Below are 24,897 nucleotides of genomic sequence, written 5' to 3' on the forward strand. Positions count from 1 at the left end.
TCCCATTATGTGTGCTTGAATATTTCCTCCCTACAATCATATATTATTGTGTCCCCCTACCCCCAGCACCGGATTGATTATTATTTCCGGTATCTTTTCCGTATTATTTTTGCTACCCCTATTTTTCCCATCCCCGGTTTTTCCATCCCTTTTTACATCCTTTTCTTTTACCATTATTGGTCAGCTTGATCCCATTGGAATAAATACGTGTGTTACAAATCATACTCAGCCCCTCCTAACACCCCCTGTTGGAAATAATTCTTCGAGGTCGCCTTCCAACTTCTCAATGGCACTCTTCAGCCCTCTTCCCTCTACATTGTCCTCACTTAAATCACCCATTAACGTCGCAATTTCCCGCAATTCACCCAACCAAGGTATGTCCTCAACCATCCCAGCCCTGGTGTTTATAATGTAATGCACACCCGGGCCAGGTACGTACCCCGACAGGAACTCGAGCGGCCAAAAGAGTTGCTTTTTGTGTTTTCCCAAAACGTACATAGTCCCGCTGCAACCATCGACACGGTGGTTCAGGCTGCGACGAAATTTTTCCACCAGCTTAGCAAACCCTTCTTTGTGCCCCTCCACATTTGAACATTGTGACACAAGGAAATTCCACCTCTTCTGGGCATCATTTCTTGGTCTCCACACTCTACGATTTTCACCAGAAACGCAATTTTCACAGCAAAGTTTGGTTTTCCTTCTTGACTTTCTGTCTGTTGCGCACAGACACAGTAAATCCCTGCTCAGTGACACGGGCCCCTGATTCACTTCGGGTTGTGAAACATCTCCCTCACATACACGCTTTCTGGTTGCACTTCTTTCCCTCATTTTTTTCGGTTGATGTGGTATACCATAAAGGGCGCGATTCAGCATTTGCTTTATTATATCCCCGTTCAACACCCAGTGTCTCTTCGTCATATTCCCATATATCGTTTCGGCAGCGGATGCTACTTGCTTTACCTTCTCCAGTTTCTCATCATCCAAACTTTCTTTGCCTGCATTTCCCTCGCTCATCGACAGTTTTGCTGCATCCCAAAACACCTTGGAGTATTCACAGCTTTCGTCATTGTTGTCAATACAGGTATTGCTTAATTTCACGTCTCCAGCCAACTCAAGACATCTTGATCCAATCTTCGTCAATGACTTGTTGACTTCCTGGGCTTCTTCTACCCTTTGCAATGCACCTTTCGCGAAATTAATCATACCACATAGGGCTCCAAATTCATCTTCATTGACAATTTTTCCCTCCCCGAAGATACTTGTTCGGAGCACCAAGGCAAACAAAACGACGCAATATTTAATACCACACATTTTTCCTGCTTTTCACTTTGCTCAATATATTCACCTCCTGAAGATACACAGAAAAGGAACTATAAAAGTAGCACAATCTGTACGTTCTACTATTAACATTTCCTGACACCACAAATATATAGCATTAACATTCCAACAACATATTGGATAAGTGTAACCGGGTCTCGGAAATAGGGAACCGATGCAACAAAAAACGAAATAGAGTTATAGCTTTTACCAATTACACCCCAAGGAGTTCCCGACAAAACATTGTTAAACGCAGTCCCGGTGTGTATGTGAGAGACCCCAGCCGAAAGTAAACTCATTTTCTCATGCTTTAATGTGGAGACCACGTATATTTTAACAGAAACCTTTTTGTGTTGTCGTTGTAGCTTGCGCACACTGTTTAATTAAATGGTGAGAAACGCTTATAGAATGCTTTGGGTACAAATGGGATATACATACGTGAAAGTACAGATACGTGCGCACGTATGTGGTCTCCCCACACTGCTTCGCCCTGGGTTACGCATACTCGACAACTTCCTAGCTCGTTGAGAATTACCTCTCTACGAGGTGGAAAACCTTCCTCAAACTCACACACATAAGGAATTCCCTCCCTTTACAGTGGGAATATTCACTGCTTTCGTTTATCACAAACTATAATAAGTGTCAAACAAACAATTGATTAGTTTTCCTTTCCACAAAGATATGCACGCTACACGCGAGTCACTACGAAGTGGAACATATTATCCTAGACTTTTCAACAGTCGGCGATTACTTCACACAAAATACGCTCAATGTGACAAGACAGTTATGCCAACACCAACACATACTCTCTACGGAAATAGTATCGGTTATCTCATGAGCAGTTTGTGTGTGCATGATGCTACGAATATTATGAGGGGATATATGTGCGCGCGTATTAGAAGAGGGTAAATGGACGTACAAGCAAAAAGATGTTATCGCGTATAAGCCTTAAAAAACTATGACCTCGGAATAAAGCAAAGAGTCATGGGTTTTAGAGCCCAGCTTTCATTCAAAGTAACGTGCTGTACAAAAAAGGAATAAAAAAACAACGACCACCAAATATGGTCGGTATGGATCCATTGTTTTGGTTACTCTGTGGCTCAGTCGATTTCATATCCACTGCTTTTTCAGTTTTAGTCTGTGGTCCCTTAATGGTCGGCTTCTCTTGGCCAACTTTTTCGGTCACATTATCTGATGTTTCGGTCGCGGGCTTCTCTTTGGGTTTCTCTTTAGATTCCTTCTCAGTACTTGCTCGTGCTGGTGCTGATACGGTAGCAGTTCTCTGGCTCTCATGGTTTGATTCACCCACATTAATATCTGGGAGGTTGCTGCAGTCGGGGCCGGCCTCGCGATGTGCCTCCTCCTCCTTTTTGATAATTTGATCGACGCGATCGTGGGTGCACAGGTAATGGGTCGTTCTTCCACCTGTTGTAAAACGCAAAGGACATGAGTTTCCAACGGCTACCAACCTCACCTCTTCCGAGCCCAGTTTGCAGTGTCTTGATAACGAATCTCCTACATACTTCGCCAACTTCTTACAAACAGCCCTGTGTACTCCATCCTTTCTGCACACTTCGTCAGTAGGCCACTGAAGTTCTATTTCGACGAAATCCGGTCCAAGGGCGAGGTTTGAACGGGCCGAAAACACACACAGGAATAGCAGCACTCTCCTCATTTTACACCTACGGCAGGAACAAAGAAAAGATACGAGAAGAAAATCAATGCTCTAGTTTACACAACTTACCAAAAAAAATAACATACCCTGCACAGCAACGTACATGATGTTTCGCTAGCACTACAACCTCCCAAGTCTGCAAATACCCGCCTGTTGTGCACACGTGGAAGAAGCAGACCACAAAAAAAAACCGTTTGATTGCTAACCTTCCGTGACGGTTGAACAACAAAACCACCATGTCCCCTGAGAAAATAGTGGGGTGCACCCTCCCTACATTTTATTATAGTGCAGTTTCAGCGTGGAAAACATGAGCATAAAACACAACCCCGGAACAAGATTAGACGTTCTTAACCAAAAGCAAACTTACACCTTCCAACATCATAACTAAATTAAACAAGGTGAATCACACCGACCGTATAAGATAATGATTAAATTGCAAGAAACGTCAGTGAAAGAATCTGTGTGCGCGTACTGCACCTTCATTACTAAGAACAAGGCAGATGGAGGGATTGAAATGCTTTCTTTCAATTTTATCGCCACCGTTATTTTCATTATTTTGAAAGTGCAGATGGCGTGCGTAGTAGAATGTGTTAGGTTGTATCGTTTGAGCTAAGTCAACGTCCGTGATAGGGACACACTCATTCAAAATAACCAGTCCTGACGTTCTGCTTTTTCTGTTACAGGATAAAGAGGGTGCACTCTCATTGCACAAAATCCAAAATCATCCACCCTTCGGATAGCTTCCATCATCACAAAATATCCCTCAAGCATTTTCCACCCTTCCTATCAAGACTAAAATATTGCGGAAGTGAATTTAATCGCTTTCAATTCTAGTTTGATTTAGTGAAGTGCTCCAAGCGTTCCAGTTAACAGCATCACAATATTTGTACCAAAAGCAAATGCTCCCATTATGTGTGCTTGAATATTTCCTCCCTACAATCATATATTATTGTGTCCCCCTACCCCCAGCACCGGATTGATTATTATTTCCGGTATCTTTTCCGTATTATTTTTGCTACCCCTATTTTTCACATCCCCGATTTTTCCATCCCTTTTTACATCCTTTTCTTTTACCATTATTGGTCAGCTTGATCCCATTGGAATAAATACGTGTGTTACAAATCATACTCAGCCCCTCCTAACACCCCCTGTTGGAAATAATTCTTCGAGGTCGCCTTCCAACTTCTCAATGGCACTCTTCAGCTCTCTTCCCTCTACATTGTCCTCACTTGAATCACCCATTAACGTCGCAATTTCCCGCAATTCACCCAACCAAGGTATGTCCTCAACCATCCCAGCCCTGGTGTTTATAATGTAATGCACACCCGGGCCAGGTACGTACCCCGACAGGAACTCGAGCGGCCAAAAGAGTTGCTTTTTGTGTTTTCCCAAAACGTACATAGTCCCGCTGCAACCATCGACACGGTGGTTCAGGCTGCGACGAAATTTTTCCACCAGCTTAGCAAACCCTTCTTTGTGCCCCTCCACATTTGAACACTGGGACACAAGGAAATTCCACCTCTTCTGGGCATCATTTCTTGGTCTCCACACTCTACGATTTTCACCAGAAACGCAATTTTCACAGCAAAGTTTGGTTTTCCTTCTTGACTTTCTGTCTGTTGCGCACAGACACAGTAAATCCCTGCTCAGTGACACGGGCCCCTGATTCACTTCGGGTTGTGAAACATCTTCCTCACATACACGCTTTCTGGTTGCACTTCTTTCCCTCATTTTTTTCGGCTGATGTGGTATACCATAAAGGGCGCGATTCAGCATTTGCTTTATTATATCCCCGTTCAACACCCAGTGTCTCTTCGTCATATTCCCATATATCGTTTCGGCAGCGGATGCTACTTGCTTTACCTTCTCCAGTTTCTCATCATCCAAACTTTCTTTGCCTGCATTTCCCTCGCTCATCGACAGTTTTGCTGCATCCCAAAACACCTTGGAGTATTCACAGCTTTCGTCATTGTTGTCAATACAGGTATTGTTTAATTTCACGTCTCCAGCCAACTCAAGACATCTTGATCCAATCTTCGTCAATGACTTGTTGACTTCCTGGGCTTCTTCTACCCTTTGCAATGCACCTTTCGCGAAATTAATCATACCACATAGGGCTCCAAATTCATCTTCATTGACAATTTTTCCCTCCCCGGAGATACTTGTTCGGAGCACCAAGGCAAACAAAACGACGCAATATTTAATACCACACATTTTTCCTGCTTTTCACTTTGCTCAATACATTCACCTCTTGAAGATACACAGAAAAGGAACCATAAAAGTAGCACAATCTGCACGTTCTATTATTAACATTTCCTGACACCACAAATATATAGCATTAACATTCCAACAACATATTGGACAAGTGTAACCGGGTCTCGGAAATAGGGAACCGATGCAACAAAAAACGAAATAGAGTTATAGCTTTTACCAATTACACCCCAAGGAGTTCCCGACAAAACATTGTTAAACGCAGTCCCGGTGTGTATGTGAGAGACCCCAGCCGAAAGTAAACTCATTTTCTCATGCTTTAATGTGGAGACACCATATATTTTAACAGAAACCTTTTTTTGTTGTCGTTGTAGCCTGCGCACACTGTTTAATTAAATGGTGAGAAACGCTTATAGAATGCTATAGGTACAAATGGGATATACATACGTGAAAGTACAGATACGTGCGCACGTATGTGGTCTCCCCACACTGCTTCGCCCTGGGTTACGCATACTCGACAACTTCCTAGCTCGTTGAGAATTACCTCTCTACGAGGTGGAAAACCTTCCTCAAACTCACACACAAGGAATTCCCTCCCTTTACAGTGGGAATATTCACTGCTTTCGTTTATCACAAACTATAATAAGTGTCAAACAAACAATTGATTAGTTTTCCTTTCCACAAAGATATGCACGCTACACGCGAGTCACTACGAAGTGGAACATACTATCCTAGACTTTTCAACAGTCGGCGATTACTTCACACAAAATACGCTCAATGTGACAAGATAGTTATGCCAACACCAACACATACTCTCTACGGAAATAGTATCGGTTATCTCATGAGCAGTTTGTGTGTGCATGATGCTACGAATATTATGAGGGGATATATGTGCGCGCGTATTAGAAGAGGGTAAATGGACGTACAAGCAAAAAGATGTTATCGCGTATAAGCCTTAAAAAACTATGACCTCGGAATAAAGAAAAGAGTCATGGGTTTTAGAGCCCAGCTTTCATTCAAAGTAACGTGCTGTATAAAAAAGGAATAAAAAAACAACGACCACCAAATATGGTCGGTATGGATCCACTGTTTTGGTTACTCTGCGGCTCAGTCGATTTCATATCCACTGCTTTTTCAGTTTTAGTCTGTGGTCCCTTAATGGTCGGCTTCTCTTGGCCAACTTTTTCGGTCACATTATCTGATGTTTCGGTCGTGGGCTTCTCTTTGGGTTTCTCTTTAGATTCCTTCTCAGTACTTGCTCGTGCTGGTGCTGATACGGTAGCAGCCTGTTTGTGCTCCTGGCTTGAAACGAGTACAATGTGTAAGGGCAGTTTGCTACAGTCGTGGCCAGGTGCACTGAGCACAGATTTCTGAAGCTCCTCTTGCTTCTTTATAATTTCCTCCAGGGTACCTCTGGTACACGTGTAGTAAGTTGGAGTTTCCCCAGTTATGTTGAGCTGCACAGGACAAGAGTCTCCAGCGGTCTTTTTGGCATCATCTTCCGAACTCTCTTTACATCCTTTCTTCATTGCGTCTTTCACAGATGACGCCAGCCGCGGACAAAGATGCTCGGTACTGTGTCGGTCTCTGCAGGGTACACCATAAGGCACCAAAACCGTCACTTCAACGAGGTCTTCGCCAGCAGAAAGCATTGAACAGGTCGAGAACACACACAGAAATAACAGCACTTTCCCCATCATTCCGTAACTAAAGGTCAAAAAAGAAAAGGTATCATCATAGAAACAACTACTCTACCTCACACAACGTACCCGCCATACGAACGTACGGTGGAAAGCAGGATAGGCAATCTTTTACCCTCACTCTGGTCTTTCAGAAGCATAAAACACTTGCTTGTTACTGAGCATACAATACAACCCAAACACAATGCAATCACTTAGTCACCGACGTCCAATGGCAATATTAACGCGCTTAGTGCCGTCAAACGAACTTGCAAACAACACTTTCATTACTTGCCCACCAAAGCAGAAAGGGCGCCGGAAGGAAATGTACATCCGTTACACGGAAGCTGGGGTCACTGCGGCACACTTCACGCGGAACTAAAGCTGCTTCTCCCCACCGCCGCAATACCTTTACCTATTTAAGAGCGTATATGCTAAAGAAGTGCATCTGCCCTGTTTGTGGCACCCCCTCCCCCAAGTTCAAATACAAATTATAGTAATAACGGGCAAAAACAAACCGGTGAATGAATAAACGAGTTTGTACATAATGGCAGGGGCCGGAGATAAAAATAAAAATTGAAATGTGTAACTTACAACGTGTGAGGTGTAACTTTTGACTCAATTACCACTTCTTTTGTCGTCATTATTATTGCTATTAAAACGGTGTGCATCAGAAAATATGACTTTCCAATCTTCGTGTACACTACTAAAGCCAAGAGAAAGTATGTTATAAGCGGTGTCGGAGGTCTCCACAATTTTCCTGCTTTACAATCCGCTGCACACGTGGCAGATGCAGCTTCACTATCTGCTACCCCTGATTTTCCCATGCTTCAATCTTTTGGTTTTGTCTTCGCGTACCCGATGGCTGAAGCAAACCCCGTCTCGTTGCTGTTCCTTCAGTCGCAGTTCCACGTTAATGTCAGCACTCTTGCGCTGTTCTACAGTTTTTCAAAACTCGTTTTACTCACACTGTTTATATATTTTTTATTTTCAATGTGGCTTCTATCCCGCCGTCTCGGAAAACATAGCACATTATACTGTTTTAGTGGGCCTTCCAACACCTTGGGCTTGAACTGCTCGACATCCATGTAGTGGCCGGCACTACCTGTGTCACATGAAGCCATTAACACGTGCATGCACTCGCCCAAAACGTGACTCTCCGCCACTGCGCTTTTCCGCAACCTTTGAGTTCACGCAACACTCGTTACCAAGGTACCCTAAGGTTTTCAAGATCACCCTGTCCCCAGCCGTCTCGCAGAATTGAAACTGGGGAAATCTGCTCCAATTTCCACGTTCCTTGTCTTGGAGCCCTGCTCCGAGGCGCCGCAGCTAACCACATTACTTAAGCCGCTTCAGTGGGAACACAGTATCTTTTCATCCGACGATATGTTGTCATACTTTGTTTTATTCGCTGACTATTACCCAGCCTTCCAACTCCAAAGTTTGTTGGTACTCGGCCCCCTCCCGGTATCCAAGCCCAGGAGGCACTAACCTTTTTTTCGTTGCTCACGACCGGTACCCTCGACTCCGAGACGTAAGCGGCAAACTCAATTCATCCTGTCGCGTGCGCTGCCATCTTTGCTTCAACCCTCTCCGTTCCCCCCTTTCACCCCCTCGCCTGGATTTGGCAGTAGCGTTAAAGATCTTGCTTTGCCTCCTTCGCTATTTACACACACTGGAACAGTTAACCTCGGGCAAGTCCCCGATTTTGCTTAGCCAACTATCTTACATTACTGACAGGACATCATATTTATGCAGCATCCTCAGTAGCACGTCACCGTGGGGATTCATTTGTATGTGCGCTGCCCTGTATGAAACCACTAAATGCTGTAGAAAACAGTGCTAACGATAGCATTCTCATTTTCATCCCACTACAACCGCCTCCGGCCAAATTTAACAAAGTTAGTAATGCTCTCAAAATAACAGGCCTATTAGACTCCCAACCCCGCCTAATTAATGCCAGACCGAATGAATATGACCCCATTGAAGCGTGGTGCAGGTAGATGTATAACTTTCCTACCGCCCTTTCTGCTGTGCTGAACAGCTTTCTCCTTCAAGTTTCGGTTGTGTCTGTGGCACCTCCATCTTTTCAACTCCCTACGTGCAACACACCCGCCACAGCCCCTCTCGTCTCCATTTTATCCTGAAAAAGCCGCTGTTTTAACCCCCAACACCTCCATAGCAACAGGATACCCAAACAAACTTTTTTTGACAGTAAAAAGAGAATGCCCACGGTGGCCTGATGACGGCGCGAAGCGCTCCGTTTAGTCTTTTTTTCTTTTTATTACTCCTTACCTTCAAACTCGTCTTCCACAGGCGATGTTGATGTTTCCCTTGAGTCTCGCACGTTATTACCCGACGTCAAATTGCTATGTGGATGGGCCTCTACCGAATGAATAGCACCTTTGGGACTGGGAGGATCGGCACTACCTCCGTCTGGCATTGCAACGGTTTTTGTCAACATTCTCCAGTTTTGTGTCGTGCAAAACGTGCCGGTGTCGCGAGGCAGTTTGCCTTCATTGTTTTTCCATCTTAGGCCGTGTATTTTTACACCTGCGGTTGCTAAAAAGAGAGTTCGCTTCCACCCTTGCTGCGACGTCTGCATTATCCACTTTTAGTAGGCGAAACGTCATTTTGGTTGGCACAATCAACCGTAAACCATCTCTCCGGCTGCTTAAATAGGGCCCCCGCCTTCTCTTCAAACGTGCAATTGCACTTTTGCGGCTCAGCGGCCCTTCCCAAAACCAGCAAGTTTACATAATACTGCGCTGCCACGCTCAGCATAGAGAAACCCTCGCTCTCTCTTAGCCACACAAAAACACACCAGAGCAAACGTGTCACCCAACGCATGTAAGCAACATGTGCAGTTAACAGTTTAATATATATATATATATATATATATATACTTATTCCATTATGTGATGTTTAAACGTCCCGTGCGTACCACTGCTACATTTTTTCCAACCTTACTGAGCATTAAATTTAATAATAACTTTCTTTCCTAGACAGACAACTCTCTCACGCTCCAATAACCCAACCCAACGAACCCCCTTCCTCTATCCGATTTTCCCACATTATCTCCCACAAGCGAAGTGGGGGAAAGGCCCTGCGCTTGTGCATGGGCAGTTTCTTGTAGGCACGGGAATTCGGTGCGACTGCGTGCGACCCTGTCAACGATGCTGCTATGCACTTTAGGGAAATAAACATATGAAGCTGGTATGTTTATAGAAGTTGGGGGATGTATAAATGTGGAAATATTACAAGTTGCGCATGTTGGCTGAAAAGAAGTACATTGAACGATACCCTTGTGGTTTTAAAGAAGGAGTATCATCGAAGGTAATGAATAGTAAATGGGTGGTGCCAACGCTTGGGACCTTTGTTGGCCAACAGGGCCGCGCTCCAGCCCCGTCACTACTCGCACAGGTCGAGGAATTGGAACCAGGAACTTGCTTTCCGGTTAGGGGGCAGCCGACAGAATAGCACAGCATCTTGTTTCCTCCTGCATCAGCTGCTCTACTGTCCGCATTTTGATTTCCAAGCATTCCACAAGCAACCGTTCCGCTCACTGCGTTTTTTGGCGACGTCGTGGGCGTCAATCAAACCCCTATAAAATCTAACGGGGTGGCCGCTCTGCTTTCTCAAAGGGGAAAAAACATCTTGCTGCGCTTCGCATCTACTTAAATAAGCTACCATGTCCACCAGACCCTCCTCGAGGGAATCCGGAAGTGGACTGCCTACATTCCAATAACCAACACAAATTTGTTTAAACCATGTAGATGACCTCCCTAAAAGAATACAAAATGATACAGAAGAGAAGTACCGCCCTAAGATAGAAAAAGCACAAAAGACAATGGAGCACGAAACAGACCTCGCAGCAGTTACCCTCATATTAACACGGCGCCAACGTCGATGACACAACGGAGGATATACTCCTTTTAAACGAAAATCGGGGCACACAATCACCCCAACAAGCAGCTGTAGCGGACACGTATCGTTACAACATGCAAACAAGATTAACCACTTGAGATCTAAATGAATCAAACGAAGATGGTACAGACACAAAAACCACTTGTTTCATACTTCCTTTAGATCACTAACAGAAAAAATACATCCCTGGACATCATATGACGTGACATGACATCCACTTCAACGGTGTGAATTTCAAAAACGGCATATACATGTATAGCCATGATGATATTGCATGTTAAATAATAAAATAATATAGCTCGCTAATGATCGCTCACACTCAAAAAAATAAGTAAATAAATGTTTATATGTTTGCCCATTACTCTACGACAATTAGTGAAATTTAAAAAATATATAACCTATGCTGACAGTAACTGGAGCAGTCCAAGACCCATCAACAGGTAAAGTAACCGATGCACCCGCACGCCCCCATCGGAGATAACAACGAGTTTCAATGACGCGCAGTTTTCATTCATCTCGTTTCCAATACCCTCAGCAATATCTTTAAGCAGAGAGGGTGATCTCCCCTCCGGTGACAGTTGAGATACCGCGATCACATTGTTATTAAGATAAAGAGACCGCAGCTCACTCCCGCTCAGTTGCCGATTATACAGGAGCACGTTCTTCACAACTACACCATCACCTGCTGCCACATCCTGTACGCCAGGATGACCAACGAAGAAGCGGGAGATGTTAAGCAGTTTACCAGCACCTGTAACTATGGTGTCCATATCAGGCAGGTGCTTTCCATCAAGATGAGCGAAAACCTTCCCAGCACTCAACGTGAGCGCAACCTGGTGGATCCCATTCGTACCGGGAGACTGCTCGTCTTCTACCGCACCCGAAACCTGACCAGCGCCATGCCGGCAAACATCCTTCACAAGGGATAGCGTAATGTACTTGCTGGTCTGTCCATCATGCGTCACAAACCCCACCAACGACGTCTCATTCTGCGTGATTTCCGCAAGTTGCACTGTCACCACAAGCGTAAAGTGAGTATTAGCAAAGTGATAACGTTGGTCCTGCCCCTGCTCGCTCACGGGCCATGACACACTGCTGTCATTCTTGCCACTTAGCTGCAATCCATCATCAATAACGGCAGCACCACCCACACTAGCGTTCACGCACTGGTAAGCGTCAGACCACACAGTTCCGACTGCGGGCCCAGCAAGCAGGCCAACGAGACCGGCAGTGGGGATCCCAGTGCAGGTGGTTTCATCGGTGACATCTGAAGAACACGTACCAGCCAGCAGTCTGTCTTGTGCTTTCCACAGCCTTACGGTCGACCGGATAAGCTCAAGTTCATCAACGAGGTGTACAAGGTGTAGGCTGACAACACCAACAATGCTCTCTTCATGCAGGCAGTGTAACTCCCCAGTCTTTGTGTACAACAGGGAGCTATATGGACTGCTGTCATCACCCACAGAAATCTGTCCAACGAAGAACACACGGTTACCATCAGTCAACCACAGTTGCAGCCGATCACGTATCCACTTGCCATGAATATTCTTTGGCTGGGTGACAAGCATCACAGGCACATCGTCAACGGTTACTTTGATCGAACTACCCGAGCTGCCTGGTTGGTTACGTTCCGGTGAGTTGCCAATAACGCGAGAAATGGTTCCTAGTGATTCAACCCAAGTTGCCCCCATGTCACTAGATTCGAACACCTTGCGGTACCCGGCATCAACGTATCTTCCAACCTTGTCTGTCCTCCCATTGAGCAGAAGCCTCTCGCCCCACCACACAATGGAGGACTCAGTTGTGCCAATAGGAGTTGCACCCTTGCTAAACTCCCACGTCTTCCCGTCATCATCAGAATATAATATCATTGCAGTGAGATAATTTTCGGCATCTAGGATCTGCACGGGGAATACAACCGTACCATTCGGCGTCACGATACCGTTACCCACACCACCAAGGTACTGAATGGGTGAACGGCCGTTTATTTTCCCAACGGTGCCTAACAACGATTTCAGGTACTGGGGATCCTTCCATACAATGGTTGCACTCGCATTGCCGCTCTCATCCACTGTCTTCTGAACAGTGCCCTTGTACATCAGTATATCCCAGTCATCGCCGTTAGCTTGTCCCGTCCACCACGTTTTGGAGTTGTTGTACCTTCCTACCAGAACAAATACCGTGTTGTTCTTTACAACAACTGTGGGGTCCACGACGCGGGAGTGGTCCTTATTTACGCGGGCGTTCTCAAAAATAATCTCGGTCTTCCACGTACGACCACCATCCGCACTGTATCGCGCAACCGTGTCAATAAATGCGAAGTCCTCAGACGATGTGTATCGACAATCCGCGATACCAATTATTACGCCGTCAACCTCAATGAGTGAGGGTATGCGGAACGAATGAACGTCCTTCATCCCTTCCTTCCTTATGTTAGGACTAGTATCTTTGGGTTCCAGTATGCAGCGTCTACTTCCCCGATAAGTGCTTTTAGGGTCCTTCCCCACACTTAAGCATCCCTCGTTAACTACCCACAACCCACCCCCTAAAAACATCTCACGGGTAGTACCTTCTTTTGCATCGACAACCAGTACACTACAGCAGTGCCAAACAATGGCAACTAGCAACAACATGTAGGATGCCATTGATCAAAAGTATGTATGTGTGTAAAAATAGTGGAGGCTGAAGTCCGTGGTTACCAACACAACGCCAAAATCCTCGCACCACGTATTGTTGATTCAGGACAAAGATAACAACTGTGCGTCTACCTTCCTAATGAAGAATTAATAGCAAAAACAAAACACAGAAATCAATAAGTGTTCAACAAGTGCGCACAGAGATAAAATGACTCAATGAAACAAAAAGCAAAACAAAAGAAACGTGAGAATAAAAACAAAATACGTCCCTGGACATCATATGGCGTGACATGACATCCACTTCAACGGTGTGAATTTCAAAAACGGCAAATACATGTATAGCCATGATGATATTGCATGTTAAATAATAAAATAATATAGCTCGCTAATGATCGCTCACACTCAAAAAAATAAGTAAATAAATGTTTATATGTTTGCCCATTACTCTACGACAATTAGTGAAATTTAAAAAATATATAACCTATGCTGACAGTAACTGGAGCAGTCCAAGACCCATCAACAGGTAAAGTAACCGATGCACCCGCACGCCCCCATCGGAGATAACAACGAGTTTCAATGACGCGCAGTTTTCATTCATCTCGTTTCCAATACCCTCAGCAATATCTTTAAGCAGAGAGGGTGATCTCCCCTCCGGTGACAGTTGAGATACCGCGATCACATTGTTATTAAGATAAAGAGACCGCAGCTCACTCCCGCTCAGTTGCCGATTATACAGGAGCACGTTCTTCACAACTACACCATCACCTGCTGCCACATCCTGTACGCCAGGATGACCAACGAAGAAGCGGGAGATGTTAAGCAGTTTACCAGCACCTGTAACTATGGTGTCCATATCAGGCAGGTGCTTTCCATCAAGATGAGCGAAAACCTTCCCAGCACTCAACGTGAGCGCAACCTGGTGGATCCCATTCGTACCGGGAGACTGCTCGTCTTCTACCGCACCCGAAACCTGACCAGCGCCATGCCGGCAAACATCCTTCACAAGGGATAGCGTAATGTACTTGCTGGTCTGTCCATCATGCGTCACAAACCCCACCAACGACGTCTCATTCTGCGTGATTTCCGCAAGTTGCACTGTCACCACAAGCGTAAAGTGAGTATTAGCAAAGTGATAACGTTGGTCCTGCCCCTGCTCGCTCACGGGCCATGACACACTGCTGTCATTCTTGCCACTTAGCTGCAATCCATCATCAATAACGGCAGCACCACCCACACTAGCGTTCACGCACTGGTAAGCGTCAGACCACACAGTTCCGACTGCGGGCCCAGCAAGCAAGCCAACGAGACCGGCAGTGGGGATCCCAGTGCAGGTGGTTTCATCGGTGACATCTGAAGAACACGTACCAGCCAGCAGTCTGTCTTGTGCTTTCCACAGCCTTACGGTCGACCGGATAAGCTCCAGTTCATCAACGAGGTGCGTAAGGTAGATGTTGACGCCACTATCAACTATTTGCTCGTACAGGCAGTGTAACTCCCCAGTCTTTGTGTACAACAGGGAGCTATATGGACTGCTGTCATCACCCACAGAAATCTGTCCAACGAAGAACACACGGTTACCATCAGTCAACCACAGTTGCAGCCGATCACGTATCCACTTGCCATGAATATTCTTTGGCTGGGTGACAAGCATCACAGGCACATCGTCAAAGGTTACTTTGATCGAACTACCCGAGCTGCCTGGTTGGTTACGTTCCGGTGAGTTGCCAATAACGCGAGAAATGGTTCCTAGTGATTCAACCCAAGTTGCCCCCATGTCACTAGATTCGAACACCTTGCGGTACCCGGCATCAACGTTGCTTTGAGGCCTGTCTGTTCTCCCATTGAGCAGAAGCCTCTCGCCCCACCACACAATGGAGGACTCAGTTGTGCCAATAGGAGTTGCACCCTTGCTAAACTCCCACGTCTTCCCGTCATCATCAGAATATAATATCATTGCGGCAAGATAATTTTCAGTATTTAAAATCTGCACGGGGAATACAACCGTACCATTCGGCGTCACGATACCGTTACCCACACCACCAAGGTACTGAATGAGTGAACGGCCGTTTATTTTCCCAACGGTGCCTAACAACGATTTCAGGTACTGGGGATCCTTCCATACAATGGTTGCACTCGCATTGCCGCTCTCATCCACTGTCTTCTGAACAGTGCCCTTGTACATCAGTATATCCCAGTCATCGCCGTCGTTCATTAGCGGCCACCACGTTTTGGAGTTGTTGTACCTTCCTACCAGAACAAATACCGTGTTGTTCTTTACAACAACTGTGGGGTCCACGACGCGGGAGTGGTCCTTATTTACGCGGGCGTTCTCAAAAATAATCTCGGTCTTCCACGTACGACCACCATCCGCACTGTATCGCGCAACCGTGTCAATAAATGCGAAGTCCTCAGACGATGTGTATCGACAATCCGCGATACCAATTATTACGCCGTCAACCTCAATGAGTGAGGGTATGCGGAACGAATGAACGTCCTTCATCCCTTCCTTCCTTATGTTAGGACTAGTATCTTTGGGTTCCAGTATGCAGCGTCTACTTCCCCGATAAGTGCTTTTAGGGTCCTTCCCCACACTTAAGCATCCCTCGTTAACTACCCACAACCCACCCCCTAAAAACATCTCACGGGTAGTACCTTCTTTTGCATCGACAACCAGTACACTACAGCAGTGCCAAACAATGGCAACTAGCAACAACATGTAGGATGCCATTGATCAAAAGTATGTATGTGTGTAAAAATAGTGGAGGCTGAAGTCCGTGGTTACCAACACAACGCCAAAATCCTCGCACCACGTATTGTTGATTCAGGACAAAGATAACAACTGTGCGTCTACCTTCCTAATGAAGAATTAATAGCAAAAACAAAACACAGAAATCAATAAGTGTTCAACAAGTGCGCACAGAGATAAAATGACTCAATGAAACAAAAAGCAAAACAAAAGAAACGTGAGCAAATGAACAAGGAGATAGTATATAAGACCAAAGTAGTTTGAGCGGATTCCAAAACAGGCCGTGTCCCACTGAAATTTTCTAACTCCTCAGCAGGTACTTTTTACCTAATATGTGTTTTACCATACATAGGATACCTCACTAAAGCATATCTTCAACTCCTTGAGCCGTGGTGAGTGACGTACCGGGCGTCTTTACGTCGTCCATCTCCTTTACGCAAGTGAAGCTGACCGGTATTAATCGGAGTAGGTTCCTTCCAGCGGGATTAAGAGTTTTGGCTTTTCTACGCTAATGTTTCGGGTGCCATTTTCTTTTTTTTTTGTACCATGATGAAGAAGTGAAGGAAACTACATTTTCATTGGGGTTCCGGTCTTGACTGACACTAGATGTGACGGAAGTGGATGGTTGGTAACAGATTTTCACCGTTCCAGTGGGTTTGTGCTTCGAAAATTGAGGACCCTTTGATAATATGGATGCAATCCATATTTTGAAGAAGCGATCGTGCTAACCAACGATAATTTTCAGGAAAGATTAAGGGGAATCCTCGCCATATTCCGCTGCTGATACAGTACCACATAATTTCCCCTCTAAATTGAACCTTGTAACCTAGTTTATTCCATAGGTAACACGTTTACCACATTTCTTTCATGGCAGTTTGCACGACCCTCGATAAGCATTCCATTGCATTAGCAGGGCATGAACTGTTATGTCACTATATCAGCCCATACCCCAATACTTGCTAGAAAAACAGAGCCAACTCCTTTGAGACATTGCTAGTGCTAGATTCACCACTTGGGACGTCCCGGAGTTCCATACCTACCTCAGAGAAGCGCTTTGCGACGCACAGCAACAGCATATGCGGCACCGCAAATGTTTGAAAGCACCTCTCCCATATCCAAAAGTGTGTTACGTGCCTCGGGCTGATGCCGTATCCACATCGCACGACAACGGCCATCCGGAGGGGGGAAATCGCACCTTAGTGTAGCGGGTTACATTGGTCCCGCCTGTGCGCCAACTGAGACCACAGAGTGGGAGGAGCAAGTCATTCTTAGTAACACCAAGACGTCCGATGTGTTGCTTGGGTTTGATACGGCAGATGAAGCCGTACCAATTACGGTCCTACCACCGCAGAACTCGGGTATCTCCAACATATATCGAATGTTCTCCTAAAAGCTCTCCGCTGCCTTCACAAGGGCGTGATGTCTCCACCATGAAGTAACTTTGTTACAAACATGTATTGTACCTTACTTTCACACCGTTTTTTCCCCCTGGAAGAACTGCTCGTCACTCCTACGTGTGCTTCACCGCATCTATTCCCCCCAGGGTCTCCCTCTCCCTCTCTCCTTCTCCCTCCCCTTCTCCCCCACCCAAGGCCATCCCTCATTCGTAAACGCGCACGCCCACATCTAAAGCCCCAACACCCCAAACCCTCACTTCGAGGACACGATTCCGCGTCCAGGCAACACCAAAAGCCAGCACCTCGGCTAATGACGGTTAAATGCCCATTCCCTCCCTTCCCCCCCCCCCCCAAACACACACGCACACACACCGCAGAAAAGGAGTAATTGCAACGTCTCGACGGCATCAAGGTTGAGAACGGAACCTGGGGGTTGCCGCCACCGCGTTGGGTGCCCAGGGGCTGAGAGAGAGAGAGAGCGAAACAAACGCTAGATCATCTCCACAGACGGCGGAGGTGAGCGCGAAGCCCCATGTAAGCTTCGCGGCACTGGAGCGCGCTGATGACGCTATGCGACAGGGAGCCCACCACAAAGAACGCGTCGCTGGGAACGTCAACCTCGAGGAGATGCAGAGCGTGAGAAGTATCCGTGGAAACCCTTCGATTCCACCCCCGTACTTGCATATATAACGTTGAGAGTTTTCACCCACCGTGCCACCATATGGAGAAATATATATATATATATATATATGCCCCGAAGGACTTCAACCTCAGCAAAGGCATCATGAGGCGAACCCAAACCTACCGTTTCCACCTCGGCACGGTTCGCGTCATGACTGGGCGGTAACGCACAGCCGGTGCGGGGCTCAACAAACGGCTAGACACAAAGTACGGAGGGGCTGCAACGGCTGGTGCGGTTCATGCAAGCGATGATGACTACTAGGGCTGCGCGCTTTGCACGCCACACATGGTTTCACCAGCGGGGTGATCATACAGCTCAAGCAACCAAAAGGGGTGTCAAATGGGCCGCATCTTGTTTTGGGGTGGAATGTTGTCCAAGTTTAGTTGATAATGGCCGATCCAGTGTCAGCTCCACTCTCGCTGGAAGCTGCAAGATTTTTGCCAACCATCGTTGGGCCTGTCGTTGCAGCAGATCGAATGTTTTTAATTAGCTAACGGCATGCGCTGTGAGATATAATGTGGGCTCGGGGATGGCTCTATCGTTTGCAGTTGAATGGTGTACTAATTTATCTTACCTGGTGTCAGGGGATGACATGACTTCTTCGGAACCTGTCCGTATGATAAAACACGGTTTTTGTAACGTCGGGTGATTTGATATTTGGGGTAGCGTTGGGTGTTGGGAACCTTCTTCCGTTTTACCACTCCTATCGTTCAAAGCTGGGGTCGTCTTGTGGGTAAGGCTTGATATGAACATTTGGTGCCACAATCGGGTTGTCCGCAGCAGCACCAGCGTCACAGTGCACAGTTTCCTCCCCCTATTTAAGGGTTCTAGTCATTTATAAAATACCGCTGGCATCGTTCTTATCAACAGACGCGCTTCTTTGGCCAACACTTTTGAAACCTATGTGCCAGAGACACTGTAATGAAGTGTCTTGTAATCGTGGCTGCGATCCTTGAGGTATATTGCTTACGCAGTTATGTTGCTTATGCTGGGTTTTGCGCATGCGAACACCGCATCAAAGCCTTAGTGGGGGGTTTCGCTTCCTGTTCTATAGTAGACTTTGCTTGGAAAAACTTCTTTCGAACTGTACTCCTTCCTGGACTTAATGGTTATTCTGACACCGACCGTTATGTTCTTTTTTTTTTTGCTTCGGTTATAAATAGGTAATTCCATACTCTGGTCACTGGCGAATCTGATTAGTAAGATCTAGATCTCTTTAGACAAGTGATTTTTTATCAACTAACTGCGAGTGTTAAGATAGCAAAAAGAAAAAAGGGGGTTTTGCGTTAAGCTATACATTTTTCTTTTAGCTACCTCTCACGCCACATGTCCCACTTGTGGCTGGTAATTACAACTTTGTCGTTGAAGCTAACTAATTTTACCTTGGTATCGTGAAATGTGCTGGAGAATCATGTACGTGCATCCACTTGTTTGGGCATTATTGGGGTTAGGGAGGGGTCTTGTCACTTACGTGTTCTTTTTGCGGAAGCAACTGTCTTATGCTTGCTCGATAAATAAGTATTTATTCGGAGACTTTCCGACATCTCTCGATAATGAAATATACGCTTGTTTGGGTCTGTGGAATGGTGACCGTTTTCAAAAGTTGGTCCGTTGATTGTCGTTTCCACCAGTGCTGTCACAGGGGATATTTAACACGCTTACTTTCGTTCGTCGCCCGTCATGGGGAGGGCATTCGTGCAAAAGTAACTAAGTGCTTTTCAGAGGCTTTGATTGATTTTTATCATTTGGTGTTGTTGTTTTGGGAGACCTGTTAATATCCATATTACTAGGGAAATTTTGTGTTGTTTTCGGTATTACCTACTATTATTGTCTACATATTTTTTTAACTGTCTTTCTCTCCTTACTCCACATTTTTTCACGTGTGCTACTAAATCTTAAAATAGCGGTCAGAGAGACATCATCAGCCACGCACCCTCGTTTACTGTGGCGTGTACGCAGACCCTCAGAACTGGCTGGGTATTATGTACCCGGACAGATGCTTCTGTGCCGTCCCGAGCGGTGTTTCACCTCTCCACCTGAAAAAAGTCAAGGTGACCGAGATGTTGCAACTACAGCTTTCCCTGGTCCTTATCCGAAGGTGAAGCGGAGCCACGCCAATCGCCACCATGGCACTACAAGATGTGGGGGAACGAGCGCATTAGATGCCGCTGAACTATCAAGGTTATGTTTAACACTACCTGTGCTTAACGCTGAGGAACACCATGCGGCGCGCAAAGAGATAAAGCGGGTCCCATTAGTGCCCGGGCGCAAAGGATACAGTAGTGATGCCGAAGAAAAGGCAATAACTTACCTCCTGAACCATTGTCGTTTCCCTACTGAAGACTGGTGGACATCCTTGAGTCTTCTTGCTCGTTGGCGTGAACTACCTCAGCAAAAACTGTTAAAAGAATCCCCTCTGGGCACATCAGCATTGTTCCCAAGACATATGTCAATGGCTGCAAGTTCTCAGCTAATGCGATGTCTTTCCTATACCAAGCATGCGTGGGTAGATGTGTTAACTCTGTACGAGACTACAACACGAAATTCAGCGGTATTAGGTGAAGTTCATGACGTAAAAGAGGATGATAAGGGCAAAAGTTGCTGTAGTGATGTCAGCCACCAAGCACTCCGCTGGATGCGACATGTGGCACTAACGTCGCTTTTAAGTATTGGTCGGTGGAAAGAATCCTTACAGTTTTATCGTCATATGCTGTATCAGCGCGAGATGCCAAGTTATATTTGCACAGGTCATTTGATACAACGTCTTGGTGAGGTTGGACGGTGGGAACCGGTGTGTAACATTTTCAGTATCAGTCTTAAAATTCTTAAGGACGCTCGGGAGCGTGCCCCAGCAAAAAAATATCCAGAAGTGGTTACATATTCCTCACAGCAAATGATGTCGCGGGGAACAACCTCGAAAAGGCGAAGTGAGTGGGGTACAATGTTCTCTATGGCTCTGGACGTTGTATGTCGGTTATGTCATCAGCCTTACGTAGCCAAGTTAATGTTTGATCAGGCATACAGTATGAATGGAAGTGGAGTATTATTTCAGTGGGATGGCAATTTCTTGTCAGCGGTTCAGGCGTTACATTCAGAAAGGGAAAGGGCTGATATGCTGTGTCGTGCTCGCGCTGCTGGTCAGTTGGACTCCTTTAAACTTGTGCGCGGTCTTAACCATCACCAAAAGTGGCTGGATGCCATAGCTATATTTGCTGAGGCTGTGGAAACAGGGCAATTGACAAAGAGAGAAGTTGGGCAGTGTCGATTGAATATTCTTCACGCTAGTAACGTGACTAATATTCAGGGGATCGTGAGCCGTATTCAAGAAATCTGCAAACGCTCAGCGGATTCACTACTACTAAATGATGCTGAGGTTGAGTGTGTTTTTTCAAAACATTACAACTTTAAAACGTTCTCGAATGCTTCAGTACCTATGCGAGTATATACCGTGGTCCCTCATTGGTTGTTTTGTCTCCGGCTTTTGTCGTACAACTATCCGCGATATCTGCTCGAAGATGACAAAGTACCAAGAACGGGGCAAAAACGCCTCCCCAACGCCCGTATGATGTCTCTACTTCTCCGTCACTCCATGCCATGGACTGTAGCTATCCGTCTTCTTACTATTGCTCTGAGGCTGGGCGAACATTCAAACACAAAAGCAATGGAAGCCACTTCCGATTCGCCCAGTGCAGCTCTAATGGTGAATCACGTCGCGGAAATTCTCTATGCACAAGGGCAAAGAGCCCGTGCGATAAGTTTGCTGGATTCAGTTTCGCACAGGCAATCGCTGTCTCCGTCCGCAAAAATGCTCGAATGCATACCGCTGACAATGTTGACGGCGGGCGGCAAAACTAAGGGAGGGACAGGACTAAAGGTTGACAACAAGGTTATTTATCATTATATACAGACAACAACGAATTGGATGCGGGCGCTCTCTGTTATCGAGGCCGTGGTATATCAACGATCTTCTTCCACCAATCCTCTCGCTTCTTTACCTGCCTCTGTGCATTGCAGTGTTCTTCAGATGCTGCAACGTTGCTCACTACGAAATGCGTGGCTGCTTTCGTTTTTTTACTTCAAGTACTCAATGTCTGCAGTGCGGTTATTGGACAAAAAACAAGGGACAGTCCTGTGTCATGATCAACCGCACCTTCTGCAGAAGGAGGACCTACGTAATACGGTTTACAGCGTCATGTACGAAACCTTGCTGAATATTCTTAAAGCGCTGATTGATGAGTCCGACAAATGTAAAGAGAATGCGTGTTTCGAACTTGTTAGCGCTGTCATGACATTTTGCGGAGGGCGTGTTCCTGCGCATATGTTGCTTCCTAATCAAATGGATCGCCTTCTTCCACGTGCAGCTGGTGCATTCAACACAGTACATAACGTGGAGCTGCGTGTGCGAATAGGGTTGAAACTTGTGCAGAGTGTTATTGAGCTTCTTTCGAAAGAGGTGAAGAAACAAAGGGGAAATTGTCGTGATAGCGACGTATTGTCTCTTGCCGTCATGTTCCACGGGTTGCAGAAGCTGTTATGCCGGGGGACAGAACACAACCGGCGTATCCGATATACCGATGAGCTTTTACAACTCGGTTCCCCTCAACCGACACCCCACATGGGAGGTAGAGGAACAATAATGCAGGGGAAGCCTACCACCTGCGGTGTGGAGGACAGTGTGCTGTGGCGGTATTCCCTTGAGTTGCTTGCTTTGCAGTGCGAGTGGTGCGGAACGTGCACTATGGCACCTGGAACATTGAAACTTGTGTACCGCACGTGCGCTTATTCCGGTGGCCAATGGGGCGCTGCCCTACTCGCTACGCAATATATCCTGATGGAGCAACAACGAGATACAGCGATGAAGGGGCCGGTGGGACCGGATAACTGTTCCCTTTATTGTTCCCTGTTCGGTTGGGAAAAGGCACTCGGGTTTTGGTCCCTCCACTTCCCACATCGTGCACTAAGTGAGGTGCTACCTTATCCCAAGGGCGTAGACTACTGCATGAGCGACACTGAGCGTTGATGTGCACGAAAAGGATGCCTTGTGCACATTCTTTATGTTGCTCGGGTATTGTGGGAAAAGTATGTGTGCACAATGTCGGTAGTGTTGTTGCTGTTGTTGTTTTTTTGTAGCGCTCCTACCTCAGTCATGCTCCATGCGCCAGGTTGTGACTTGCTGCCCACATTAAGTCAGCTTTCCGTTCTGCGTTAGCTTCGGGCAAGGATGGCGTTAATAGTGTGGACTCATCAAACGGCAGCGGCATATCTTCTACAGCGATACTGGAACACCCATTTTCCCTCGGTTTTTTCCTGTTGGAGTGACTTGGGTGGCTCTCTGATTGATCTAACCGATTTCATTCCCCTCAACGATATGAAAACCCAGTGTGATGCAGAACCGTGGCTCGAGGTGTGGAGAGTCAATAACTGCTATGGCCGTTCATCTATCATTACCTCTCATACTTTCCCCTTGTTACCTTCGCTCGCCCGCTATCATTAACGATGGTAGGGTACTTCGTGGTTGATAGTGACAAGTCGAAGCGCTTGCAATAAGTTGAACATCGTGCCTAACAACGAAAGTGGAAGAATTGGCAAGAGTGTGTACAAATTTAATCAATTCAATATTGTCGGTCTACTGTCAGCTTTGTGGCCAATTGATTGTGTTTTCCTCTTGACGCTAAGCTTCTCTTCTTCACTTCAACCTCCTTTCATCGTTGCCATCAGAGTTAAAATCAAAGCAGGATCACAGCAAGCACCATCATCTTCTTCTTCAGCTCTGCTTTTTCGTCCTACAGCTCGCCTACATGGTCAGGGGGCGGGATGTGTAAATTAGCAGTGAAACTCAATGTGCACGAGCGAGCACGCCAAGCGGTGCTTTGTCTGGGTGCCTGTGTTTATGATTGCTTTTTGGAAAGCAAGGGGTGTTGGTCCAGAAGGTTGGCACATTTTACCCTGGTGGACGCCGCAGGCAAGTCGCCCACCGACAAAACCTTCGGCAGCGTAAAATGAACGTGTAGACATCATTCACATAAACCCTCGTTACTGGTTGTGTGGGTTCTTTGAGAAGTGTTTGACAATGGCAAAACCAGAAAGTGTCAAACGATGAAAAGGACTTAGTTGTATGCCCGGAAAAGTCGTGTCATTTACGTTGGAGGATGGGCAAACACGGAATGGCTCAAATTACTGACCAATGGATTTCAACAGGATTGCCCGTGTGCGCGTACCGCGCGGGGTGCCCTCCGGAAAAGGTAGCATAAAGGAGATGCTCAGGTATTAGCCATTATGAGTTGAGCCCCTTGCACAATGCCAAATGCGTCATCGCGCAGCCAGAGTCCAGTGGTTTCGGGGGCCTGACTCCGTGGGGAATCTAAATTTCACCACAGAACGGCACCTGGCTGTGACGTCGGGGGCCACTACCCCGTATTGTTGTGGAAAGGGAGAACCCCACAAGGCTCCTTAAATGAAAAACTCCGACGCGCCACAAATACAGCCTCAGGCAGTGCAAAAACTGACTGTGCCGCGCAGAAACGCCGTTTCCTTGCCGTCGGTCTCTGCACGCGTGCCAGCGCGCCATCAGCAGAATGTGTCACTCCGTATCGCTGTGGGAAGAAAGCACAAGTAGTCGTTTCCGAC

The 24,897-nt window shown here is 46.3% G+C and overlaps 7 protein-coding genes across 7 annotated transcripts, besides 4 other annotated features; 1 reads left to right on the forward strand and 6 right to left on the reverse strand.

The window, feature by feature from the left end:
* Positions 1-24,897: part of a sequence feature (sequence corresponds to BAC RPCI93-10K10) that runs on past both edges of the window.
* On the reverse strand, positions 226-1,311 carry Tb927.8.7300 (variant surface glycoprotein (VSG)-related, putative; the record flags this gene model as incomplete). Its single annotated transcript, XM_842466.1, has 1 exon — positions 226-1,311. The coding sequence occupies one exon, from the start codon at positions 1,309-1,311 to the stop codon at positions 226-228; it is 1,086 nt and encodes a 361-aa protein (XP_847559.1).
* On the reverse strand, positions 2,327-2,992 carry Tb927.8.7310 (hypothetical protein; the record flags this gene model as incomplete). The annotated part of the gene is made up of 1 exon (XM_842467.1): positions 2,327-2,992. The coding sequence occupies one exon, from the start codon at positions 2,990-2,992 to the stop codon at positions 2,327-2,329; it is 666 nt and encodes a 221-aa protein (XP_847560.1).
* On the reverse strand, positions 4,121-5,206 carry Tb927.8.7320 (variant surface glycoprotein (VSG)-related, putative; the record flags this gene model as incomplete). The annotated part of the gene is made up of 1 exon (XM_842468.1): positions 4,121-5,206. The coding sequence occupies one exon, from the start codon at positions 5,204-5,206 to the stop codon at positions 4,121-4,123; it is 1,086 nt and encodes a 361-aa protein (XP_847561.1).
* Positions 6,220-6,903, reverse strand: Tb927.8.7330 (hypothetical protein; the record flags this gene model as incomplete). Its single annotated transcript, XM_842469.1, has 1 exon — positions 6,220-6,903. The coding sequence occupies one exon, from the start codon at positions 6,901-6,903 to the stop codon at positions 6,220-6,222; it is 684 nt and encodes a 227-aa protein (XP_847562.1).
* Positions 9,761-9,787: a microsatellite.
* Tb927.8.7340 (trans-sialidase, putative) lies at positions 11,208-13,454 on the reverse strand (the record flags this gene model as incomplete). Its single annotated transcript, XM_842470.1, has 1 exon — positions 11,208-13,454. One exon carries the CDS (start codon positions 13,452-13,454, stop codon positions 11,208-11,210), a length of 2,247 nt encoding a protein of 748 aa, XP_847563.1.
* Tb927.8.7350 (trans-sialidase, putative) lies at positions 13,927-16,173 on the reverse strand (the record flags this gene model as incomplete). The annotated part of the gene is made up of 1 exon (XM_842471.1): positions 13,927-16,173. The coding sequence occupies one exon, from the start codon at positions 16,171-16,173 to the stop codon at positions 13,927-13,929; it is 2,247 nt and encodes a 748-aa protein (XP_847564.1).
* Positions 17,737-17,774: a microsatellite.
* Positions 18,318-18,339: a microsatellite.
* On the forward strand, positions 20,267-23,290 carry Tb927.8.7360 (hypothetical protein, conserved; the record flags this gene model as incomplete). The annotated part of the gene is made up of 1 exon (XM_842472.1): positions 20,267-23,290. The coding sequence occupies one exon, from the start codon at positions 20,267-20,269 to the stop codon at positions 23,288-23,290; it is 3,024 nt and encodes a 1,007-aa protein (XP_847565.1).

This window comes from Trypanosoma brucei, chromosome 8 (genome assembly GCF_000002445.2).
Source record: "Trypanosoma brucei brucei TREU927 chromosome 8, complete sequence".
Taxonomy (NCBI): domain Eukaryota; phylum Euglenozoa; class Kinetoplastea; order Trypanosomatida; family Trypanosomatidae; genus Trypanosoma; species Trypanosoma brucei.